This window comes from Microcebus murinus, chromosome 1 (assembly GCF_040939455.1).
Source record: "Microcebus murinus isolate Inina chromosome 1, M.murinus_Inina_mat1.0, whole genome shotgun sequence".
NCBI classification, from domain to species: domain Eukaryota; kingdom Metazoa; phylum Chordata; class Mammalia; order Primates; family Cheirogaleidae; genus Microcebus; species Microcebus murinus.
Window position 1 is genome coordinate 88,948,896 of NC_134104.1, and position 25,804 is coordinate 88,974,699.

Below are 25,804 nucleotides of genomic sequence, written 5' to 3' on the forward strand. Positions count from 1 at the left end.
AGACTTAACAGGATAAAAGGGTGGGAGTGGAGATAACCTACTCTTACAATACCACCATACAGATTTCCATTAAAATAAAATTTCCTCATAGAGTAAGGCCAGAAAAAATTTCTACTAAATAAGCAGAAAAAAGAGTACAATACTATAAGAGGCCATTTATTTGGTACTACTTCAAAAATATCAAGGTCATTACAAACAAAGACTAAGAAACTGTTGCAAATTAGAGGAGAATAGGAAGAGATGACATAACAACATGTAATCCTGGATTGGATCCCAGACAAAAAAAAAAAAGGAACTTTTTTCTTTTGCTAAAAAGGACATTAGAATGTTAATGGGACTAGTGAAATGTGAAGTATATATTAATTGAATAGCTCATAGTATTAATGTTAACTTCCTCATTATAATAATTCTAATGTAGTTAGAGCAAAGGCACATCACATCTGCAACTTACTCTCAAACAATACAGATATGAAAGAATACGTGTGTGTATGTGTTTAGAAAAAGAGATTTTGACTGAATGAATGCTAAAGCAAACATGGCAGAATCTTTTTGGGAAATCTGAGTAGAAGGTAAAGGAATCTTGGTAAGCTAAAATAATAAAACAAAATGGAAAGCAACATGTAAAAATACTTAAGTTAAAAAAGGAGGAAAAAGTTTTTATGATTACACAATAATAGAAAACTTTTCACATATATATTAAAGAAGCCCCTCTCAAACAACCTAACATTAACTGAAAACTCTGTTAGTTCACACTATCTTAACATAATGATACATTCAGTCCAACCCAGAGTGGAAGGAGGATGCATTAGTATATTTTATATGTATTTATTTCATTAAAGAAAAAATTTTTAAACACTTATAAAAGCTTTTAATTTTTACATATTCTTTTTCTTTTTATTTCGGCATATTATGGGGGTACAGATTTTAAGGTTTCAATAAATGCCCATTTACCCCCCTCCCCCCACAAGTCTGAGTCTCCATCATGACCATCCCCCAGATGGTGCACATCTCACTCATTATGTATGTATATACCCGTCCCCCTCCCCCCTCCCCCCTGCCCAATACCCTATTACTGTAGAACCTATGTGTCCACTTAGGTGCTGTTCAGTTAATACCAATTTGCTGGTGAGTATATATGGTGCTTGTTTTTCCATTCTTGGGAAACTTCACTTAATAGTATGGGTTCCAGCTCTAACCAGGAAAATATAAGATGTGCTATGTCACTGTTGTTTCTTAGAGCTGAATAGTACTCCATGGTATACATATACCACATTTTATTAATCCATTCTTGGATTGATGGACACTTGGGCTGTTTCCACAGCCTTGCAATTATGAATTGTGCTGCTATAAACATTCGATGCAGGTGTCTTTTTTGTAGAGTGTCATTGGATCTTTTGGGTAGATGATCAGCAATGGGATTGCTGGATCAAATGGTAGAATCACTTGTATCGCTTTAAGATATCTCCATATTGCTTTCCACAGAAGTTGAACTAGTTTGCAGTCCCACCAGCAGTGTAGGAGTGTTCCTCTCTCTCCGCAACCACGCCAGCATTTATTGTTTGGAGATTTTTTGATACAGGCCATTCTCACTGGGGTTAAGTGATATCTCATGGTGGTTTTGATTTGCATTTCCCTGATGATTAGAGATGTTGAGCATTTTTTCATATGTTTGTTGGCCATTCTTCTGTCTTCTTTAGAAAAGTTTCTGTTCAAGTCCTTTGCCCACTTTTTAATGGGGTTATTTGATTTTTTCTTCCTGATTTTCGTGAGTTCTAAGTATATTCTAGTTATCAGTCCCTTATCAGATGCATAGGATGCAAAAATTTTCTCCCATTCTGTAGGTTGTCTGTTTACTTTCATGACTTTCTTTGGCTGTGCAGAAGCTTTGTAGTTTGATCATGTCTCATTTATTTATTTTTGTTGCTGCTGTGATTGCCTTTGGGGACTTCTTCATAAACTCTTTGCCCAGGCCAATGTCTAGGAGAGTGTTTCCAACTTTTTCCTCTAGAGTTCTAATAGTTTCATACCTTAGGTTTAAGTCTGTTATCCAGCGTGAGTTGGTTTTTGTGAGAGGTGAAAGGTGTGAGTCCTGTTTTAGCCTTCTACAGGTGGCTATCCAGTTTTCCCAGCACCATTTATTGAAAAGGGATTCTTACTATCACTATGGTTAAAATACTTTAACATTATATATAGCATCTCCTAATGGCAAATTTTTCAATAGGAAAAGGAACATATGACATAAAGTAGGAACGTGTGACACAAAAAACATGATATATATTTGCAACATATCAATTGTACTCACTAAATAATTTTAAACATTTTTATATTAAAATAATCATGTGTGGCCGGGCGTGGTGGCTCACGCCTGTAATCCTAGCACTTTGGGAGGCCGAGGCGGGCGGATTGCTCAAGGTCAAGAGTTCGAAACCAGCCTGAGCGAGACCCCGTCTCTACCAAAAATAGAAATAAATTAATTGACCAACTAAAAATATATATACAAAAAATTAGCCGGGCATGGTGGCGCATGCCTGTAGTCCCAGTACTTGGGAGGCTGAGGCAGTAGGATCGCTGAGCCCCGGAGATTGAGGTTGCTGTGAGCCAGGCTGACGCCATGGCACTCACTCTAGCCTGGGCAACAAAGTGAGACTCTGTCTCAAAAAAAAAAAAAAAATAAAAAAAATAATCATGTGTACCATGATGTTCTGGATTTTTTTTTCCATAGATAACAGACTTGAAAGAACTTTCCACTTACCATACATTATTTCAGGCTATCCTCATAAGACCCGGAAGCCTATGCCATTACAGGATATCGTTCAGTGGGAAAAAATTAAGATATTCTGATCTAATTCAATTATATTGTGTCTAGGTAGTGATCTACAAACTGAGGATTCTATGTTATAGAGTACCTAATATATTAGTACAGTTGTCATGTCTGTTTTCTTCAGCAATTTAGTTTCTTCTTGTCTCCTAAAACGCATATTTGAGTTTCAGTCCTTTATGATCAGCCCTTACCATCCATGCCCTTGTCCATTATAATTATGGAACCAGTAAATTCTCAAATCAACATTATATAATCATGATCCCCATCTCCAGCACCTAGGTCAACTTTTCCAAATGCCTATGGACATTTCTACATTAATGTAACCTGGATTTCTCTAAAACTGCACTATCTTCCCCCAAAATATAAACTTCCTATTTGCACCAAAGCAACATTCCTTTCATTTAATGAAATACTTTGCCTTCATCTCCTCTTATTCCCTTCTTATTAGTAAAACCTATCAATATTTCCCCAATGCTTCTTACTTTTCTTTCCAACTACCATGTATCCTGGTCCATCGCCTTATCTAATGGCCCAAGCCACTGTGGTAGATTATGTCATGCCTGTCTCCAAACTTCCCTTCTTCTAATCATTCTTCAAAACAATCCACTAAGAATTATCTATTCAATCAATTACTGTGCTACTCAAAGAGTTTCTAAAATTTCTTGTTAATGACGATATACAGTTTAGACATGCCAAGCTGATTTCACAGTTATCTAACAATAGGCCTCAATCTTCCTAATTTAACTATTACTCTTCCACACTCCAAGCAAATTGACCTATCCATCATTCCCTAAAAACTCAATTTGTATAATATTATCTGCATACTTGCTCCTCTTTATATTTTCAAATTCATCTCAGTTTTCTGGGCCAACCTTAAATTCATTTTCAATTCTTTCCATGACATTTAGTGAATACATTTAAAGAATAAGACAGACAAGGTTCATACTCTCTTAAAGCTTATATTCTGGTGAAGCAAATCAAATAATAACAAATTAAACCAAAAATATAACTTCTAACAATGATAACTACTACTGAAAACAACCACCAGGTAATGGCATTGGTAGGAAGGAGTGGTAGAAGAGGAACTTAAGTTTACAGAAAATCCAATTAAGATTTCCTTGAAGCAGACAGAGCAAGTACAAAGGTCCTGAGGTATGGATGTACTAGAAATACTTGAAGAATAACAAAGATAGCATGACTGAAGCTTAGAGAGTACAGATATTATTAGAGAACTTAATACCACATGAGGTTAGGTAGATGAGGGCAGGATTACATAGGGATTTACAAGTTATGGTAATACAAAGCCACTGATTGACTTCAAAGCAAAGGAGTGGTATAATCTAATTTATATATGTTTAAAGACTTCTCTAAGTGCTGCATGTAGAAAGGCAAAAATTAAAATGGAGAGACCATATTTAGAAGACTACTGCAATTGTCTAAGAGAGATCCTTTTTACAGAAAAGAATGATTTAAAAAAACGGTATCAAAGTAACAGAGGAGTTGGTAGTAGTAGAAAGAATCAAGAATTCTAATTTGGTTACGTTAATTTTAAGATGTCTGTTAGACATGTACAAGGAGGTATCGAGTAGGCAGTTGGACAGGAAAAATTTGGGGAGTCATGAGTACATAATGTTTTTTAAAACTACAGAATTAACTGAGATCATTTAGGGAGAATATAATAGAGAAGAAACCAGGAGGAACATACAACATTTAGAGTTGAAGAGAGAAGCTAAGCAAAGGAGAATGAGAAATGAGAGATATCACAAAGCCGAGAAAAAAAAAATGTATCTATGAAGGAATAGCTATTCATGTGTTCAATGTTACTGACTGTTATTGTCTCTCCCCAGCAAGAGCAATTGTACGTAGTATGGACTGAAGCCCAGTAGGAATGGATTGAAAGGACAATGAGATTCAAGGAAATGAGACAATGGATTAAGGTAATTCTTTGAAGTATACTGATGTGAAAGGGAACAGAAAAATGGGACAGTAAATAGAAAGTGTTGTGGAATCAGGGGAAATTCTGATTTAAATTCTTAAATCTAGAAAATATATTTGTTTGCAGACAACAAAACAGGAGAGAGAAATATCAAGAAAGGAATTATAGAAACCTATCAGTTCAGCACAAAGTGAACTCACCCTTCTCTGACTTCATTCTACCTATATTCTCCATATCATGTGACATCTGTGATTTTGTTGAGCTAGTGTTAAAAATTTGCTTTTTGAGCCAGGTGTGGTGCCTCACACCTGTAATACTAGCACTTTGGGAGGCTGAGGCCAGAAGTTCAAGACCAGTCTGAGCAACATAGCAAGACCGCTCTACAAAAACTAAAAATTAGCCAGGTGCAGTAGTGCACACTTGTAGTCCCATGAGGATCACTTAAGCCCCGGAGTTTGATTTTGCAGTAAGCTACGGTGACACCACTGCACTCTAGCCAAGTCAACAGAGTGAGATCCTGTCTCAAAAAAAGTTTGCTTTTTGAACAGCTCTATCACTCTCTAGCTGTGTGACCCTGAACAAGTTACTTAACTTCTCTGTACCTCAGTTTAGTTATCTGTAGAATAGGGACAATATGACCTACTATAAATACTCAGAATATATAAGGCACTTAGCATGTAGTAAGCAATCATTAAATTGAAGTATTATGCTTAACTTCCCATGTGTCTTTTCTCCTCATCTAGAACAAAGGTAATTAAACGCAAAGCCTTTCATATTTACTATAGTAGAGATATATCTATATTCTAAAAGTTATTCCATTCTACTAAATATTAAAGATCAGTATTTTAAAATGTGAATTACCTCCATAGTTAATGCTAGACTCTGGTGTGTTGGAGATATCTAGGAGTGACCCTATAGAAAGGGAATGTTCAGCTGATGGGCGCTTACGGGGAGGAAAAGGTGACATGTCTGTCTCTCTTGAAAGCTGAGCAAGCGTCTCTTTTAAACGACGTCTTTTGCGAGTGCTGTTTGGTGTATTTAGAGAAAGCAGTGACACTGATTTCTTGAGCTCAGGAGTATTAGCCTGTAATCAAAAGCACAAAAGCTCAATTTTAATTCCATGGTTCTTTACTGAGACAGGAACAAGAGAAAACTATATTTACAAGTCTGACAAAATCTGGACTTTGCACAATAATTTTACAACTCTACAGTGCCAGGCAATTCAGAAGCTTCAGAAAACTTGTTAAGAGACCACAGTAATTGTCTAACCCCAAGCACCTCATTTTTTTCTTCATAGCACAACATTACATTTTCATCTGTAAGCATGTTTACTGTCTACTCCTTCATTAGGCCATAAACCCCATGAGGGCAGGGACCACTCATATTGTTCACTATATCCCTAGGATTTAGCATAGTGCCTACACACGGTGCTCTCCAATATATGCTGAATAACACTTGATTTTAAGAGCTCTCTCCCTAAACCTAAAGCATACCTTTAAAACTTTATCTTAAGAATTTTACATTTAGAAGAATCTGAAGAGAATATAATATGATTGGTACCTATTTCGATTTTATAAAAACGATAAATCCTCATCTTCAATATTCCACTTGAAATTATTAAATCCCAAACTGAAGTAAATCTTTTTTTAAAGCCTGCTTCTATACCTTTATGTCATTTTGGTAAGTGATATCACTCTTCACCAAGTTCTATCATAACAGCTAGATTTTCCTTGCCTACATTCTACTATTAAAGTCATCTTTTTAATGACAGCTCCCCCCTTAATATTCTTTAATGGTTCCCAATACTTCTAGGATAATATCCAAACTCATTAACATATTAAAAACTTGTTGACTCTACCTATTTATTTTTATTTGTTGTCCTTATTTCCCATACTCTTTTTTAAAACCATGTTAAATTACTTAATATTTTAATGTATTCTCAAACTTTCATATCCTCTTCCATCTGCTGTTCTAACTTGATTGTCCTTACCTAGTCTAATAAGTTGGCTCAACAGTTATTTTCCTTTTCCAATATTACCTAAGTCTCTAAGAAAGAGTGAGGCTACCTAGAATACACTATTCAATTTTAGCACGCATTATTCTACATTGTAACTTTGCAAACTTATCTTTCCACTAAGGTTCTGAGTTTCTGAAGACAGAGACATTATTGTTCATAATGGTATCACCAAGAATTAGCACAGAACAACATATACTAGACTAAAATAATACACATTACATTTAATAGTTCCACTTAAATCTACGCAGACTATTATTTGACATCCAATTGTTTAATTATTCTGAAACTCCTAAACATTATGTAAAAGATATGTATGTCAATTATACTATGCTCTCTAAAATTTCTGAATAAAAAAGTATTGTTTCTATACAAGCAAGTTCACAGGATAAATGACTACGGGCCAAAAAGCATACCTTTTCATATAAATACATAGTTTCTCCAGCTCGGGCATCCATTTGAATGCTTCCCCAGAACCACTAGGTAAGAGAAAAAACATTTTAATAGAGAGTTTAAATTTAAATCAGAGAAGCCATAAGTTAATGTTTAAAAAAAACAATCTCATTCGTGAATTACTTGCCTCTTGCTTGACGACATAAAGTTTCTTCGAAGGTTCAAATGGAAGTTCTTTTACTATATTCTCTTCAACTATAAGGTGAGTGCATCTTTCATCTCCAACTGATAAATAGTTACCACCTGAAAAGGAATGCAAACAAGAATAAATAAGCCAAACTACTTATTTCTAAACCCCAATTTTTAAAGGGGCATATTCACTAGGATATGCTTAAGCAGGCATAGGGAATAAGATAACTTTTAAATATGCTAAATTTTACCTTGCATTTTAGTCATTTCTTCCATATTGGTTTTCTCTTCATCTGAAAATCCCAGGAAACTTAAAACACAATCTTGAAATGGAGGAACTTTAAATTCATTTCTAAAGTCATCAACTGCTGCACAGAAATCCCTGAAACCAAAATATACTCCTCTAGAACCAGCTTAACTTAAATTCAGAAGTTAGGCATATCAATTTACAAATCAGCAGTAATTTTCAAGGTCTTAGCATAATCCATTTATTGAAAATATTTTACATCTGGTCCTGAAACATTCAGAAAAATTTAAGTTAAAAACAAAACAAACAAAAAAAAAAACTGATGTATTTTCACTCAACCTGGAAGTCACTTCTGAAAAAAAATGGGATCACAGATAACCTATACAAGAGATTCAAATCCTTGTTCTGTATTTGAAATTTTATGTGAACTGTATTCCAGGGGTTCTCTAGTTTCGGGAAATCTTAAGTAATGATGAAGTGTCACAGCAAGACATTGAAATTGGAAAGCTTAGCAAAACTAATGAATTGCAAATACCACTTAAAATGTAATCAGACAAATATAAAACAAAAAAAATTTAACAATCCAAATACCCAGATTCATTAAGCTATTACCTAATAATTTTAGAATGTTTTTGATAATCAAAATTACTTCACAAGGTAAAATCCAAAGATACGGGAGTGCGTGGTGGCTCACGCCAATAATCCTAGCACTCTGGGAGGCCGAGGCGGGCAGATTGCTCGAGGTCAGGAGTTTAAAACCAGCCTGAGCAAGAGTGAGACCCCATCTCTACTATAAATAGAAAGAAATTAATTGGCCAACTAATATATATAGAAAAAATTAGCCAGGCATGGTGGCGCATGCTTGTAGTCCTAGCTACTTGGGAGGCTGAGGCAGCAGGATTGCTTGAGTCCAGGAGTTTGAGGTTGCTGTGAGCTAGGCTGACATCACGGCACTCACTCTAGCCTGGGCAACAGAGCGAGACTCTGTCTCAAAAAAAAAAAAAAAAAAAAGATACCACAGATATCTTTTCATTTTTTATAATTTTTTTGATAACTTTGTTCTTGCTAGATTTTTTATTCCCTAAACTACCCAGACTGAATTCATTTTTTTCTATATTATCTATGAATTTAGTTTTTTCAGCACATGGATTTATCCTGAAAACCTAATATGTTTAATTTACATAATGAAATACTGAATTTCTAAACACTTACTGTTCATTCCGTCTTTCCCAAGCTTTATAAATCCATTCTGGCTTCATAATTGGAGTGCCCAGGCTCACAGCAACCTAAAAATATAAACATTAATTACATTGAATTTCTCCTTAAATAACCGCATTCAAGAAAGGTCTAAACAATTACATACTTTTTTTTACGCAGATCACCATTCATCTGCCTTGCAACAAAATATAAATGAAAAAGGGAAAAACTGTCTTTCAATCATATAACAGGTCAAAATAACTTTAAAACAAATTCCACGATGTCCAAACTGTTTCCTTATTTTAAATAAATATATCTCTAAGTTCATCTTTATTAAATTTCTATTTCTCCTTTCTTCATATTTGCTTCCTTGAAGTACTGACCCCCAAGATGGCACTACAGAAGAAAACAACTGATGAAGTCACTAAAACCTCAGCTCTGAATTGAAAAGTTTAGGGAAAATTCAAGAGTACTCTAAAATTACCATTTGCTTCATAAATATACCAAGCAAGGGTGAACCAAATGACAAACTCTTGCTTAAATATTTATCTAACAATCTTAAACTAAGATTTCAATCCTAATAAAAGTATTTTCTCCTATTCTTTTATAATTAAGAAGTTAAATCTTAGGACCATTTTATAACAACAGAGCTGTTTTTATAATGACCACTTAGATTTTGCTAGTGGGCACTTGGGGGAAAAAAATAAAAATTAGAAAAAAAATAAAGACCACTTAAATAGAGTGAAATATCTGCTCTCAAACTTCATACCATGTTAGCCACCTACCAACTCCCACAATCCAACTCATCTTTCAACGCCTACCTCAAGGTTCCATTCCTTTCTTAAAACTTAACCACTCTTATGAGTTAACATTTTTACTAAATATATTCATAGCAAAAATTGAATTTTTAGTTTTATTTTTTTTTTTTAAAGGCTGGTCAAGTGGAGCAGAAAAATTGAATTTTTGATCCTCAATAAATTATGGGAGAAATAGGAGAAGAGTGCTATTATTAAACTCATCCAAAAATAATGCTATATTGAAATATACAAAAATACCCAAGTTTACATACCCTAAATTTTTCTCCTTGTGTACAATTTGCCACCAAATGTGTAACTTTTGAGTTGAAGTCTTTTCGAATTACTCCGCCCATGTGATGGACCAATGTCACCAATCTGACCTCAAAAGAAAAATTAAGCAACACTGACTTCATGACTAATTTGAATAAAATTTTAAACTGTTTACCATTCATTTAGCATTTATTAATAGTAAACACTTTCTATTTATAAAGTGCATATAAGATTTTTAGACATGTTAAATTTTATGTCAAAAAAAAGGCATTGAAAAAAGACTTGTTTGTGTGCTAGCATGGGCAAAATTACATGTAGAGATGACCTTAGTAAAGATCATCACACAAAACTAAGTTAATGAAACAACTGGCTTTCATATTGCCTAAATTTATTGCTGCTTTTTAAAATACCACACTGTCTAAATTATATTGTGTTTTGGTTTTTTTTAACAGCAGGTCATAGCATACCAAGATTCTTCCCACAAAATTAGAGTAATGCCCATTAGCTCTAACACACAAAATACTGTGAACCAAAGAAAAGAAGTTTCTATGAATTTGCTAAGGCAATCAGAATAACTTTGAGGCTGGACATGTATAACAAAAAATGCACTGTATAAACAAAAACTTCAAATAACCAATGTAGCTGACACGACATTTAACAAGACAGTTAAGCAGAACAGAGTTATGAAATTTTTGTGTGAATTCATATCAGTCATCCTAGACAAAACATGTTTCTTTACAAGGCTTTTCAGAATTTATTTCTTCACAAAATTTAAACTTTGCTATAGCCATAGTATTTTTTCCTTTAATATCTTTAAAGTAAAACTATAATACTAAAGAGAAACAAAAAGCCAACTTAAACTTATTTTGCTGGAAAAAACATGCTCTTAATGGAATTTGTTTTATAATACTTACTAGTTCTTCTTTCTTTCGGAATCCAGTAAAGCACAGTACTAGATTCATCATACTTGTACAATACAATGGGCGACATGAAAATGGCAAAGGCTGAGGATACAAGAATTTTAACTCTGTGAGCTTTCTTTGTAGTAGAAAATACAACTTTCTCACTCTAAAGATATTTCCCCTCCTGCCAATCAACTTTCCCAATCCACAGATTCATTGCCATTTTTCCTTTTTTTTCTTTTTTAAAGACAAGGTCTCACTCTGTTGCCTAGGTTGGAGTTCACTGGCATGATCATAGTTCACTGCAACCTTGAACTACTGAGCTCAAGTGTTCCTTCTGGCTTAGCCTTTCGAGTAGCTAGGACTATAGGCACATGCTATCATGCCTACTTAATTTTAAAAATGTTTTTGTAGAGACAGAGGTCTTGCTATGTTGCTCAGGCTGGTCTTGAACTCCTGATCTCAAGCAATCCTCCCACCTCAGCCTCCCAAAGTGCTAGAATTACAGGCATAAGCCACAGTACCCAACCAGTGTTTTTAATATGTAACAAAAAATAGCAAAAAACTGGACTGCAAGCATCACAATAAAAAAGTTCCCATGATTTTCAAATCATACTTAACATAATCTAAATATACTTTACTATCAGCAATCTAAACAAAGAAAATATTTATATCTAAACTTTTTGTTTGAAAACATACTAACACATGAAGTATTGTCTATAAGCAAAAATTTCAGATTCTATACACTATTGTAAATGGTTCTAACTAATGTTATTAAAACAGGTTAAAGGTATTCTATAATAAGCATTAGGTAACTACAACACATATCCTTAAACCAAATATGATTCCAATTTTTAAAGTAAAAAATGGAAATATTCAGTAAATAATTTACCTAGTGGTTTTACATATATATGTACACATACACACACATAATAATATATTTATATACACAGGAGAAAGACAGAGAATGGTTTAAAAATAATAAAAGAACATATTTGATTCCCACCATTATGCAAGAAGATTCTTTTTCATAATTTTGATCTCTGAAAAGTTTATTTGCTTTTTGAGAGCAACACTTCTAAATCAAAACATTAGAGAATTAAAGCTCATAAGCTTATTACTAGCATCTATAACAATAGAAGCACAATGACCTAAGCAATTTCAAGCAAATAAGGCAAGCTTAAGAATGGCAAATAGCCCCTTTTGCTCCTTTCCTTTTGCTCTCCCTTTGCTGCAACAATGGGTCCGGTCGTCATATGTAGGGTATGTATCACACTGTGTAAATCTGTATCTTGCTCTTGCCCTATAATCCTATCTTTCTCTCCTCAATAAACCTAATTTTCCTGCTTGCCTTAAAAAAAAAAAAAGAATGGCAAAACATAGCAACAAAATCAAATAGGGACTAACTCTGCTACAACCCTTATACTGAAACATTGTTTAAAAACGAAAAGCTAAAATAACTTTCCTAATTTTAAATCATGCAGTAGCTGATAAAAATGGAAACATGATATCTGTTCTGTGTAGAGGAAAATAAAAGTTTATGTATGTGTAACACTTCTCGAACCCAAGTTTAAGGAAATTATCTCTTCTAAGACATTCCATTATTGAGATTATATGTCTGTGTATATAGAGCTGTCATTGTTTAACCTTTACAGTCCTTAGCTTTCACTACTCAAGTTTACAATAAGAAGAATATTAAAGGACTACATTAGAGTAACCACTATTATTCCTATTCTAAATATTTCATACTTTCCACAATTAATGGGATTTTTCTACTTACAAATTTTCTACTAATTAAAAATTTATAAAAATGTAACCTTGAAAAGTCATAACATATGTGTATTATTTCTTACCTCTCCTTTTTGTGAACAATGTAATACAACTGGTGGTCCAATAATTCTACAATCAGCCTTGTATAAGTCATTAAAGACAGAATCCTGGAAGTCCATGACTATGAACACGTTTTCAAATTCCGGAGAATCCAAGCCTTCAAATTCTTCCATTGATTCCATCTTTACAAAGTGTACTTTAATTTCCTTGATTTTTTCATATAGTTATTAGAAATAAAAATTACTGATATATCATATAAATTCATTTATGCCTCTAAATAAGGCCTAAAAATCAATTCGATAAACATTTTTTGACATTTCTATTTTTATATTTGTAGAAAACTTAAGTTTTAAATCATACATTAATAATTACACTTAATAATAAACAACCATATTTCTTTACTTATTTGTATTTTATATATAAATTTTAAAGATCAATATTATGAAGGAATAAGCTTCTGACTTATTACTTAGTAGTCATTATAAATTATCTAGTATAGCACATTAAGTTCCATAAAATTTGAATGAAGTTTTTTAAGTACATGAATTTTGATAGTAGGATGCATTCATTAGAAAAGCTAATGAATGCATCCACTATTTCTTTTTCTAATGAATGCATCCACTATTTCTTTTTATTCTGACCTAGAAAACAATACCATACATACAGTGCTTCCTTGCACAAATCAACTACCTTCAGAAAAATAAGAAAAAAATACTTTATACTTAATATTTAAAGAAGGAAGATTAACATAATCATTTCAGTAAATATGTAGGAAAAAAGAGAAAGATATGAAATACGTACGCAATTTGCAGTATGTCTAATGTAGGATATAAAAAAGCAAGTTGTTGGGGTGGGAAACCTGCAGCCTTGAGGCCACAGGCGGCCTTGTAGGACCTTAAGTGCAGCGTTTTGATTGAATCCAAATTTGACAGAACTAATCTTTTTATTAAAAGGGGTGCAGTAGAGAAAGACAAAGCTTTTCTTGCCTCCTTTGATGCTTAACCACTTTAGTACCAGTGTCGACTATAGTCGATAGCCACAGATGAATGCGCACAGCGACTTTAGCCAACAGCCACGATATGACTTTTCTAATTTTTCATTTATCAAAATAAAATTGTGAACATTTAAAAATAACATAATGAAAACATATATGTATATGTTACCTATTCTGATTTACAAGTAAAGCTGCCTGTAAAGTAAAACAAGCTTTCAGTGCTTTAAAGCTTCCCTCATCACATAAGAGCAAAACGGATTCATCGTCAATGCACAGCACAAACTACTGTGTGAACTATGAGTGCTGGCTGTGGGCAAGATTTCGCGGCACATGAGCACAGTACCGAAGTGGTTAAAAAGAACAATCTTGAAATCAGAAGGCCACAGGCTCCCCATCCCTCTATGAAAAAGAATGAAGATACCTAAATACCTATGTAACTCCTGTATGAGAAGAACAGAACCATTTAAAAGAAAACTCAGAGTGGGTTAATAAATTATTTGGGCTTTATCTGCAAGGCTGATATGATGGGCTGAGTTGTGTGCCCCTAAAATTCATGTTGAAGCCCTAATCTAAAATGAGGAATGAAGCCCTTAGAATGTGACTATATTTGGAGTTAAGAGCTTTAAAGAGATAATTATGGTTAAATCAGGTCATAAGGTGGGTCCTAATCCAATCTGGTGTCCTTATAAGAAATGTGTTTTTTCCTTTTTTTAAAATTTGCAGGCTTTTTCCTTTTTGTTTTAGAGATGGGGTCGCCCTGTCATTTAGGCTGGAGTGCGGTGGCACAATCATAGCTCATTACAGCCTCAAACTCCTAGGGTCAAGTGATCCTCCAACCTCAGCTTCCCAAGTAGCTGGGTTCACAGGAGCCCAGCTAAGAAATTTGGGCATGCAAAACACTAAAAATGTGAGCACACACAGAAGAAAAGCCATATGAAGACACAAGGAGGACATCTGCAAGTGAAGGAAAAAAGCCTCAAGAAAAACTAAATCTGTTAACACCTTAATCTTATACTTCTAGCCTCCAAAACTATGAGAAAATAAATTTCTGTTGTTTAAACTACTCAGTATGTGGTATTTTGTTATGGCAGCCCTAGCAAACTATAATAGCTGAACTAGAGAAGTAGATGTCTTTAATATGCTGAGACAAATTCCCTGATGAGTGGCAATTATTATGATTTATAATTTTGGAAATACAGCAAGAATTTACACTAAATAAAAAATAAGAAAAAGAAGCTAAAGAGTTTAAAGAAAATTGTCAGATCTTTGTAAACTTGACATCATTTAAATAATGAAGTTCTTATAAAGTAATTTGGTGTTATTTAGAATAGACGCTATAGTTTTGAGTTTCAGATATATCCAAATTTAAAAAGTATAAAATAGTCTCTATCCACCAAGCTTCAAAGTGCACAAAATATACCTTGTGCCTAATTCCAATCACCAAAAAGTGGAAAAATACAATCAAGGGAAGTACAGCATGCCACATGCAATGAAATGTGTGACCTACCATATTAACAATACTTTTTATTAATTTTTCATCCGATTTTCCAGGACAACTTTCTTTTATCTTTATAACAGGGACTTCCATTATTTTAATAGTCTGTGGAAAAGAGACTTACGTATGAGATTTAAAAAACTATGAAACTATTTATACACTGATGGAAGAAAAATTGCTTTTAAAAAAATGAAAAATTAAAACTCTGTACCTTTAAGGCTTTTATAAGTTCTTCTTGTTTTCCAGCTTCTTGAACCAATATCACTCTCGTTTCAATCTGAGGCATTTCTTCTGTTGAAATTTAAAATGTTTAAATATGTTTATCAGGCACTAAAATCATGATCCGTAGTTCCTAATCCCCTTTTTTGGCTTTATCTGATACATCTTCTATCTTTGAAGGGATCTAAAACTAAATTCCCTAAAACTAAAATGACTTACTCCCAACTTATTAAGAAAATATTTGGCCATATATCACTTTAGAGAAAAAGAAAACATATTATAGCAGGGTATACAAACATCAGCATTCCTCCTTACCAAAGAAAGCACTATCTTGCATAGCCATCCTCTTCAATAGTACATACAACTTTAGGAAGGACTCATTTATAAAGCAGTAAGGGAAGAAGTGGCTCTTCACTTAACCAGTCATAAGTGAATAAATTCTAGAGAAAATGTTGCAGCTAGATTACCCTACATACAGAAAAAGCAATAACCAACATTAAGAGGCCTCCACCTTTTCAAAGTTGGAAAGTACTAATCCAAATGATAATCAGAAAATCTACATAGGGTAAAGGGATTGTGTCAACAAAATATTTATTCAATGCCTTTACTCTAGCATAACAGTTGATATTACAGTTAAATCATAAGAAAATCACTAGTCAGTAAGTTTAGGATTAAAATAGCAATTCAGTGTTTAAAAGCAGATAGTACATTTACCTTCAACATATGAAGCAGATCCAATAAATAAGTTTTCCTTGGAAGTTTCAGTACCTTTATAATCAAAAATGGATGACTCTGCCAAGCTAGTCCTCCAAGTGCACGATGATAAACTATTTTCAGCCATTGTTTCAACTCTGTTGACTAAAGAAATAAAATTTGAAAAATGCATTAAATAAACATGATCATTGGGCAAAAATAAGCATTAGAAGCTCTACTTTTATACCTAGAATTTATAAAATTATTACCAACTTTTCTTAATACTGAACCAAAGAAAGTCACTCAACTTCTCTGAGCCTCAGTTTCCTTTTCTATAAAAATAAACATTAATGCCTGCCCCACAAGAACATAGTAAAAATAATATAATACAAAAGCACACAGAACATTACCTGACATATAATAAACCTACCTTCCGCCCTCCCACCACATCTTTGCCCTCAACCATCCTATTTCTCTTCCTATATTCATTTATAGGATCATCATAATGCCCCAACCCCAATAAGGCCAGCCAAAAACTTAGATTCATACTTACTCTTTCCTATATCATATTCCCCTCCTCAAAACTCCTATCAATCCCATTAAGTATCTCTGGGACCTGGCCCTTCTTCTCTATGCCCAATGCCACAATGGTACTTAGTCTAATAAAATAGTTCCAAACAACTTTATCTTCAATTTCTTCAGAAATCACTTTCCACATGGTTTTCAAGGTTATGCTCCTAAACACAAATGTGACCGTATCATTTCCCTGCTTAACACCTTCCATGAGTACCCCTCCTTAGAATCAAGTCCATATTTCCCATCAAGTTTACAATTTTGTCCCAGCCTACCTTTTCAGCTGCATCACCTGTAAGTAACTCCCACAGTCCCTATACAATCTATACAACAGCAACAATGAATTTCTCAGCATTTTTCAAACACAAATCACAATTTATTTCACACCTATTTGCATAAATAGTGCTCAACTCTTCACTAGCATAGCTTCCAAGCCCTCAATTCACCACTCTTGACTCCTACTCTGTGGATGTCTCTGAACCTCATGTATAACTGGACTAGTCCTTTCAGTATTTTCATATTACTTTAAAAACATCTCTCCTCTAAAAGATTTAACAAGATCATTATGCACGCTTAGTGCCAATATAACTCTGGACTATGAAAGAAAATCCTTTAAATTTTTCAGGACTTAAGAGTTTAAAAGTTAGGCAAGCAGGGAATAAATAAAAAGCTTAATAGGCTTTCATCAGTTCAAATTTTTATATAAGCTTTTATAGAAACTGATTACCTTGAAGTTAATTTCTAAAATATTAGGCAAATATATAGGAGGCTGCACCTTTATCTAGAGGTACATGTCTGATCTACTGCTTCAGATTAAGAAAATATACAAATGCCTTCCTCCAGATTCTTAGCAAAGAAATAGTTTAAATTACATGCCATGGAGAAATCATAAGGTATCATCAGTATCATTTCTGAATGGTGATATTAAGTAGTGTGAAAATTGCACACTAACAGACTGAAGCACAATTGTAAGGTCACACACTTCAAAGTCAGGCAACTCAATTTCCTGTCTCAGCTCTGCACTTAGTAGGTTAAAGCCTCAGTTTCTACATAGGTGAAACAGACATAGTAGTACAACTCAAATGCATTGTGATGAAAACTGAATAGATGATGTCTTAAAATGATCAACTATTAATTCTCATATAATATTCACGATGTGAATATTTCTTATTGCCTTACCATACATACATGTCAATCATTATTCTAAGGCTGTCCAAAGAATCTCCAATAGTTGTAAGATCTTAATTGAGACTCAACAAATTCTATCCAGCCTTTATTATTTTTTTGTTGTTTGTATCTTCCACACTCACTCATTTTCAATGAATAAGAAAAAGGCTTAAAAAGACTTTCATTCAAAGTTCCCTAAAAAGAACATTAAAATAATATTTTAGAAGTAAGCTAACCTACTTTAGGATTAGAAAAGGAGGGGAGATTTTAATAAATCAAAAAAAATTTTGAAAATGTTTACATTTTTCTCCTATGCCTCCCTCTTTAAAAACCACCAAAACAGGTAATTAATAATTAAAATTGGCCAGGCACGGCAGCTCATGCCTGTAATCCTTGCACTCTGGGAGGCCGTGGCAGGAGGATTGCTTAAGCTCAGGAGTTTGAAACCAGCCTGAGCAAGAACCAGACTTTGTCTCTACAGAAAAACTAGCCAGCTGTGGCTGCATGCACCTGTAGTCCCAGCTACTATGGAAGCTGAAGCAGGAGGACTGCTGGAGCCCAGGAGTTTGGTGCAGTGAGCTATGATGACACTAGTGCACTCTAGCCTAGGAGACAGAGTCAGACTCTGTCTCCAAAAAATAATAATAATAATAAAAATTGTTGGCCAGATATGGTGGCTCATGTCTATAATCCAAACACTTTGGGAGGTCTCAGCAGAAAGGTTACTTGAGGCCAGGAGTTCAAGATCAGCCTGGGCAACAGAGGGAGACCTTGTCCCTAAAAGAAACTTTAAAAAGTAGCTAGGCATGGTGGCATGCATCCCAACTACTCAAGAGGCTGAAGAAGGAGGACTGCTTGAGCCCAGGAGTTTGAGGCCATAGTGAACTATGATCATGCCACTGTAATCCAGCCTCGTTACAAAGTAAGACCCTGTCTCTAAAAATAATAATAATAATTAAAATTGTTCCTGATGATATATGATCACTTTATTGCCAAAACAGCCTCAAAATTTATAGAGAAAAAGAGATGAATGTTAAATTGATGACATAGCTAACATCCAACAGTCCGATTACAAAAGCAAATACACCAATAACTTTTTTTCACATTCCTATAGTCCAGAAGCTTTCAAAATAAACTATAGGCTGGATGTGGTGGCTCACACCTATAAACCCAGCACTGTGGGAGGCCAATGTGGGAGGATTGCTTGAGGTTATGAGTTCAAGACCAGCCTGAGCAAGAGCTGAGACCCTCGTCTCTACAAAAAAATAGAAAAATTAGCTGAATGTGGTAGCCTGTAGTCCCAACTACTAGGGAGACTGAGGGAGGAGGATCACTTGAGCTCAGGAGTTTGAGGTTGCAGTGAGCTATGACGACACCACTGCACTCTAGCCCTGCTGACAGACAGAGACCTTGTCTCAAAAAAACAAAACAAACTAAAATAAACTATAACACAATCAATGTTCATAAACCTATACAGCTTACTTCTCACCCAAGAACAGATTCAAGGAGTTTCTGACTAAATACACTATTAACACATGTCCCCCTTTAATCCTAAAAATAAGCTTTGTCATTTAAACAAATATTCACTTTAGGTTTCCTTTTACTTAAGTATTTTTTAGGCAATCACCCTCCAGAGTGAGGACCAAAATGCAATCCTGAGTATATCGGTGGTGTTATTAACACCACAACTAATATTTATTTAACCCTTAATATGTAGCAGACATTGTCCTTTACTTGTACTTATTTAATCGTTGCAGCAACCCTAAAAGGCAGGTACCATTATCTTCATTTTATAGATAAAGAAACTAGGGAATAGAGAGGTTAAGTAACTTCCCATAAGTCAAATTGTTAGTAAGTGGTAAAACAGGGATTCAAAGCCTGGCTGATTCCAGAGGCTGTGCTTTTAACCACTACATATCTGTTCCTGGAAGCGGGAACGGGGAGGGGGGAGGGATGGTCTGGCTGTTACATGCAAAAATTAAAAACTAAACTTTTTGGAGAGAGGCCAAGATGAATCTTACAGTGAAACCACTATGTACTGAGATAAGTCACTAAAGGCTGCAAATGCTGGCCCCCAGCGCCACAGAGCTGTGCACAGCTTGCCAAAATCCCTTTCCCAACTCCCTCCCTTCAAACACACTCTTCCTTAAAAAGATCCAAGCGGGTGCGGGGTGAAGATGCTCGGTAATATTGGGGACTAAGGGCTCCCACTCCGCGTCACGGCCCGGCTGTTGGGGTGGGGTGGCGGAGCTCCCGGAGGCCTGAGCTGGGCTGCTCCGGAATTCGCGGTCACCGGGGCGGGGATGGAGACCGCAGGCAAAGGAGCCCATGCTTCTGGGGGTGCTCGACCACTTCCACCTCCCTCCCTCACACACAGAGTCCTCACCACTCTCAAAAAAAAGCCCCGGGAGTTCCAGTTCTTCAAATTCCGACTCCTCTCACAGGTACCGCCATTCCTCGCCGGTGGCCGCCACAGGCAATTCAAAAAGTGAGCCGCTCTCTCTAAGAGCCATGCCGATTGGCGCGTGATGTCATCCTCCTTCCCATAGGCTAGAGTCTCCAGAGGGACGGTGATTGGTCGCTGCTCTCCGCCCACCTCCTCGCAGGCGCCGATTGATTGGTTGTGCATGTGTTTCAAATAAGCCAAACGGCTCGGACGTCGGAACGTCAGGAGTTTGTAGATAAATGCCCGGATGTGGCCAGGAGGTGGCGGTGGTGGTTCCTGAGAGTCTCAGGAAGCGGCAGGTGTTTCTGTGACTACCGCTTGTTTACTCAGCAAACATCCAATTTCCTGGGGAAAGTTTCGGTGGATTCTTTCCACCCAACCCTAACATTTTTTTAAGCGCTACCAAATTCTTTAAACCAAAATCTGTGCCTCTGCAGATGATTTTTTTTCCCACTAGTTGCTGTGAGCTGTAAAATTTACTGCCGGAATACTTTCTGCTTTAGGAATGTGTGTAAAGTTGAGTTAAGGGATTGTGACTTTGGTGGTTGTATTGGCGTGTGGCAGGACTAAGGAGCCGGCCTAAAACTGGGCTTCACGGGAGGATTTCAAGTCTGCAACTGCTTATTTAAATCCTGCTGTATAGTCCTGCAAAAGTGGAGAAAATTTTTACAAATAATAAAAATAGATCCTGCTGTATGTAAAGCACTGCGCTCTGGTCTAGGGATTATAACCGGTGACTAGAATAAATTCTTAGTGTTTCTCGGATTTTTAAAATATAATCTTGCATTTGGATACATTAAAAATATGCCTCAAGATTGTAGAATCTTTTGGAGCCAGAGTAAATTGCCTCCCTGTCTGCTCCCATCCCCCTACTGTGAGAACTTTTGCTTTCTTCTAAAGTCTAGCCAAGAATCTATCAACTTTTTCCTGTGATTAATAGTGCTGTTATGAAAAAAAAAATTATTTTCTTCATTTTCTAAATATAATACTATGTAACACAATCTCTTAAGAAATAAGTCTCCACAGCAGATGGGTTTTGCATAGTTACCACCTGATGGCTGATTTAAATTAGAGAAACAAGGGAAATCCATTGCCAGAACCCTAAATCCCAATAAGAAGAGGAAAACATGTACTTTGCAATGGAACGTTTAAGAACATATCAAGCAGGTTATGGGGATTTACAGTTTTTCCTGATTTTATCAGACAACCTGAATGCCTGAAAAGTTTGTAATGCATTCCTCAAAGTGAGTGAAGCAGTCTGATGATTATTGGTTTCCTTGCTTGTCAATATTCACATCCAGCCCTTCATTATGATTCTGTGATAACCACTAAGGCAGAAGAATAGAAAAACAGTAATTGAAATTTCCGTTTGAAATGTGCTTGCATATCCAAACATGGGTGTGCCTAGCATTCCAAAAATCTCATTACTGAAAATACATAAAGGTACTGTGGAAAGCAGCCTCACTTCCTCTGTGAGCTGCTCCTGATTCAACAAGCTTCCTTCCCACCCACGTCTAATGATTGACTATGTATGGTATCACTACATGAATTTTCAGACAGCCTAACAAAAGCTATACCTGATTTCTTTTAAGTGATATGTGGAAGTTTGACTAGCAAATAAACGGGCAATTCAACCTTTTTTACTTTCTTGGGTCTTCATTTATTCAGAAACATGTATTAATTGTAAGACAGCCATTGTGCATGCTGAAGGTACAAAGATGAATAAAACATAGATGTCTGCTTCTCTGGACCACACAATCTGGTAAGGAAATTACCAGGTAAGCAAATAATTACAATGCAAGGGATAAAAGAAAGAAAATGAACACATACTGATAGTTTACTATCCACTTTACCATATTTAATCCTTAAAACAGCCCATGAGGAGGCATCATTAGCCCCACTTTACAGATAAGGAAATTGTTGGAAAGGTTTAAGTAACTTACCCAAGTTCACCTAGTAAATATTATAGTCTGCATTAAAACCCAGAAATAATAGATGAGTGTAAGTATAGTCTAGTCTAGATTTGTCTGCAGACTCAATGAAAGAAATGTGGACAGAATATTTCAGACAATCCTGTGCATAAGGTGATTCTATGCCACTTAATTGAACCTAGCAAAGTGCAGGTGTCTGGTGAAGTAAAACGTGATCCCTAATCCTTAGGTCTTTGCAGTTTTAAAAAGGTAGGACTGCAAAGGCAAATGTTACACATTGCTCTTTAAGAAACAGTGATCTTCACATGTAGGTACCAAATATTTCTAGAATGTATAAGCTAGATCTAAGTATATCAACAATGTTTGGGAGATTGGATGTTCTGGTTAACTTAGGCATAACAATTAAGCACCCAGTTAGGCACCATGCTAGCACCAAGAATACAGCTGTGCAAGACAAACATGGACCTTGTCCTCATGGCACTTATCTTCTAATGGAAGTGAAACTTTATTCTACATATAGGTTTTCACAGAATTTGAACACATGCAAAAGAATAATGAAAATAATGGTCTTTCTGAATCAGGAGCTGTTTTAAGTGCTATAGTGTTTCAGGATCAGCATCATAACAATTTTTTAATACTGTATTTATAGGGCATAGGCAATTGAATTGAATGACATATTATCCCTCAACTTTAAATTTCTAATACTAGCTTGTTTACTTGCAGTTAGGCTGTCATAAAAGTTCAGGATGGGCCAAGAGTGGTGGCTCATGCCTGCAATCCTAGCACTCTGGGAGGCCAAGGGGGGAGGATTGCTTGAGGTCAGAAGTTCAAGACCAGCCTCAGCAAGAGCAAGACATGGTCTCTACTGAAAATAGAAAGAAATTAGCCAGATAACTAAAAACAGAAAAAATTAGCCAGGCATGGTATTGCACGCCTGTAGTCCCAGCTACTCAGGAGGCAGAGGGAGAAGGACCACTTGAGCCCGGGAGTTTGAGGTTGCTGTGAGCTATGCTGACACCACAGCACTCTAGCCCAGGCAACAGAGTGAGACACTGTCTCAAAAAATTTAAAAAAAAAAAAGTTCAGGATATATATAGGAAACAAATAAATGGTTTAGTGTGGCTGGTTCATATATATTAAGGGAAGACTGGAAGATAACTAAACGAAGCTAGATTAAAAGGAGCTCAGGAGGAGCTCCAGTGTTGTGATAAAATAAACTTTATGCTGAAAACACTAAAGATCAATTAAAAATCTTGGCCAGGCGCGGTGGCTCAAGCCTGTAATCCTAACACTCTGGGAGGCCGAGGCAGGCAGATTGTTCCAGGTCAGGAGTTCGAAACCAGCCTGAGCAAGAGCGAGACCCCGTCTCTACTATAAATAGAAATAAATTAATTGGCCAACTAATATATATAGAAAAAATTAGCCGGGCATGGTGGCTCATGCCTGTAGTCCCAGCTATTTGGGAGGCTGAGGCAGGAGGATCGCCTGACCCCAGGAGTTTGAGGTTGCTGTGAGCTAGGCTGACGCCACGGCACTCACTCTAGCCTGGGCAACAGAGTGAGACTCTGTCTCAAAAAAAAAAAAAAAAAAAAAAAAAATCTTGAAGCAAGGAAGTTATATAGTCTGTGTGTTTTTTTAATAGTAGCAATTTGGCAATAGAATTTCACTTGAACTGGAGTTCTGAAAGACAAGAAAGACCAGTGAGAATAACGTTGAACTGGAACAGATATGAAATGATAGTTTGAACTAAGATAGAAAAGGTGGGTTGGAGAGATATAGACTAGGAAAAATAAGTAGGACATGGTAACTGATTAAATATAGAGGATGAGAGAACAATCAAAAATATGTAAAAATATAAAATTATTACACTCATCTGAATGACTGGAAAAATAGCAGTAGCATTAAAAAAAAAAAAATAGAACCATTCCCTAATTCAGAAGACTGTAGTCCCTGCCTTCCTTCCTTCCCCAGTGCCTCCTTTCACGCCAGGTTACTTCAGTATCCTTACTGAGGAACCAGCCAACTAGATTCACAGTTCCTTGAATTCTTTGGATCCCAAAACCTCAATTCAACAATCCATTCTGATAGACATATCCTAAATGCTTTACAGTTAGAATTGCTTTAGCTCTGAAATGTTAGCTTCAAATATTCCATTCTAGGCCAGGCACGGCAGCTCATACCTATCTCAGCACTTTGGGAGACCAAGGTGGGAGACAGAGGCAGAAGGATCACTGGAGGCCAGGAGTTCGACACTAGCCTGGAGACCCTGTCGCCACACACACAAAAAAAATATACAAAAATTAGCTGGGCGTGGTGACGTGCACCTGACAGAGAGAGACCCTGTTGAAACCTACTCTGTAAAGCCAACTATTTACCAAATGTCTCTACTCCTGTGACCCACAATCATATCAAACTCTACATGTGCTGAGGTGAATTCTTTATTTCCCCCAGCTCTCCATCCTTTCTCTCCTATTTCCTGTATGTCTCTCTTGAGTGACAGAATCCCTGTTCACTCAGACTCCCAAGTTGGACCTTTGGTCATCTTCCTGTTCCCTTCCTCCTCTCTGTCTCCCTGCGTCACCAGCCCCCAACATCATTCTCCCAATTTTACCTGAAAACTATTTCTAAAATCTGAATCTTCCTCTTTCAGTCACTGCCCAAGTTTAGGCCTTCATTATTTCTCATTCTCACTATGACAACAACAGCCTTCTAGTTGGTCTTTTGGGAACTAATCTCTCTTTACGCCCAGTCATCATTTACAGAATCATCTTTTTTTAGAATAACAAATGTGACTGTGTCTCTCCCTGCTTAAAAACAAAATGAAACCAAAAATGTATGTTGTCTTCACTGCTTACAGAACAAAGTCAAAATTCCCTAATAAATACTACTTGGTTGAATTTATGGTAAAAAAAAAAAAAAGAAAAGAAAAGAAAAAGAAAGAAAGAAAGAAAGAAAGAAAGAAAGAAAGAAAGAAAGAAAGAAAGAAAGAAAGAGAAAAGAAAAGAAAAAGAAAAAAACTCAAATTCCTTAGTATAGTGTAGAAAATCCTTACCCATATGACTCTAGCCTTATTTCCTGCCACACCCCCCTCCACCATATATAACCATGTGTTCAGCCATACTGAAATTTTCATCAGCCCACCCACATTCCAGGCCCTTTCATAAACCTCCACATTTGCATATTCTTTTCCGCCTGCTCTGCCTCCCTTTTTCTTCATGAAAATTCCCATTCTTTCAAGACCCCACTCAAATATCACCTCAATGAAGCCTTCTTTGTCCAATGGAGAGTTATCTGCTCCTTCTGTTGTGTATCAGCACAACACTCTTTATATGTCAGTATGCCTCCTGTCACCTTGTATTGTAAATATTGGTTAACATGGCTATCTCCTCTACTAAAATATGAGATAATCAAGGATAGGGAGCAGAACTATATCCTCTTCATCTTTGTACCCTAGCACTTAGTACTTGTGCATTCAATAAATATTATGGAAAAGAGAGAAGGAAGATAAACAGATTTTTCAGTATTTTGATTTATACCTATATCTAATTTCCTCTATCAGAGGCTGGGGTTTCTACTTCATTTTTTTCAAGGGATAAATTATTAGCCATGAATACTCCTTCTCTACTTGTTACTGTTTTTGTATTACTTGTTCAGAGACTTGGATTGAAAAAGTTACACATACAGAATAGG

General features: G+C 35.8%; 1 protein-coding gene across 1 annotated transcript in view; it reads right to left on the minus strand.

Moving 5' to 3' along the window:
* Nucleotides 1–20,261, minus strand: part of ECT2 (epithelial cell transforming 2) — a 61,023-nt gene extending 40,762 nt beyond the window's left edge. Inside the window, 12 exon segments of the mRNA XM_076003807.1 lie at nt 5,619–5,841; nt 7,188–7,250; nt 7,352–7,467; nt 7,605–7,735; nt 8,813–8,886; nt 9,867–9,974; nt 10,779–10,868; nt 12,620–12,802; nt 15,098–15,190; nt 15,297–15,376; nt 16,019–16,162; nt 20,124–20,261. Coding sequence (XP_075859922.1) covers nt 5,619–5,841; nt 7,188–7,250; nt 7,352–7,467; nt 7,605–7,735; nt 8,813–8,886; nt 9,867–9,974; nt 10,779–10,868; nt 12,620–12,802; nt 15,098–15,190; nt 15,297–15,376; nt 16,019–16,145 — 1,288 coding nt within the window. The 5' untranslated portion in view covers nt 16,146–16,162; nt 20,124–20,261.
* Nucleotides 20,262–25,804: the final 5,543 nt, after the last annotated feature.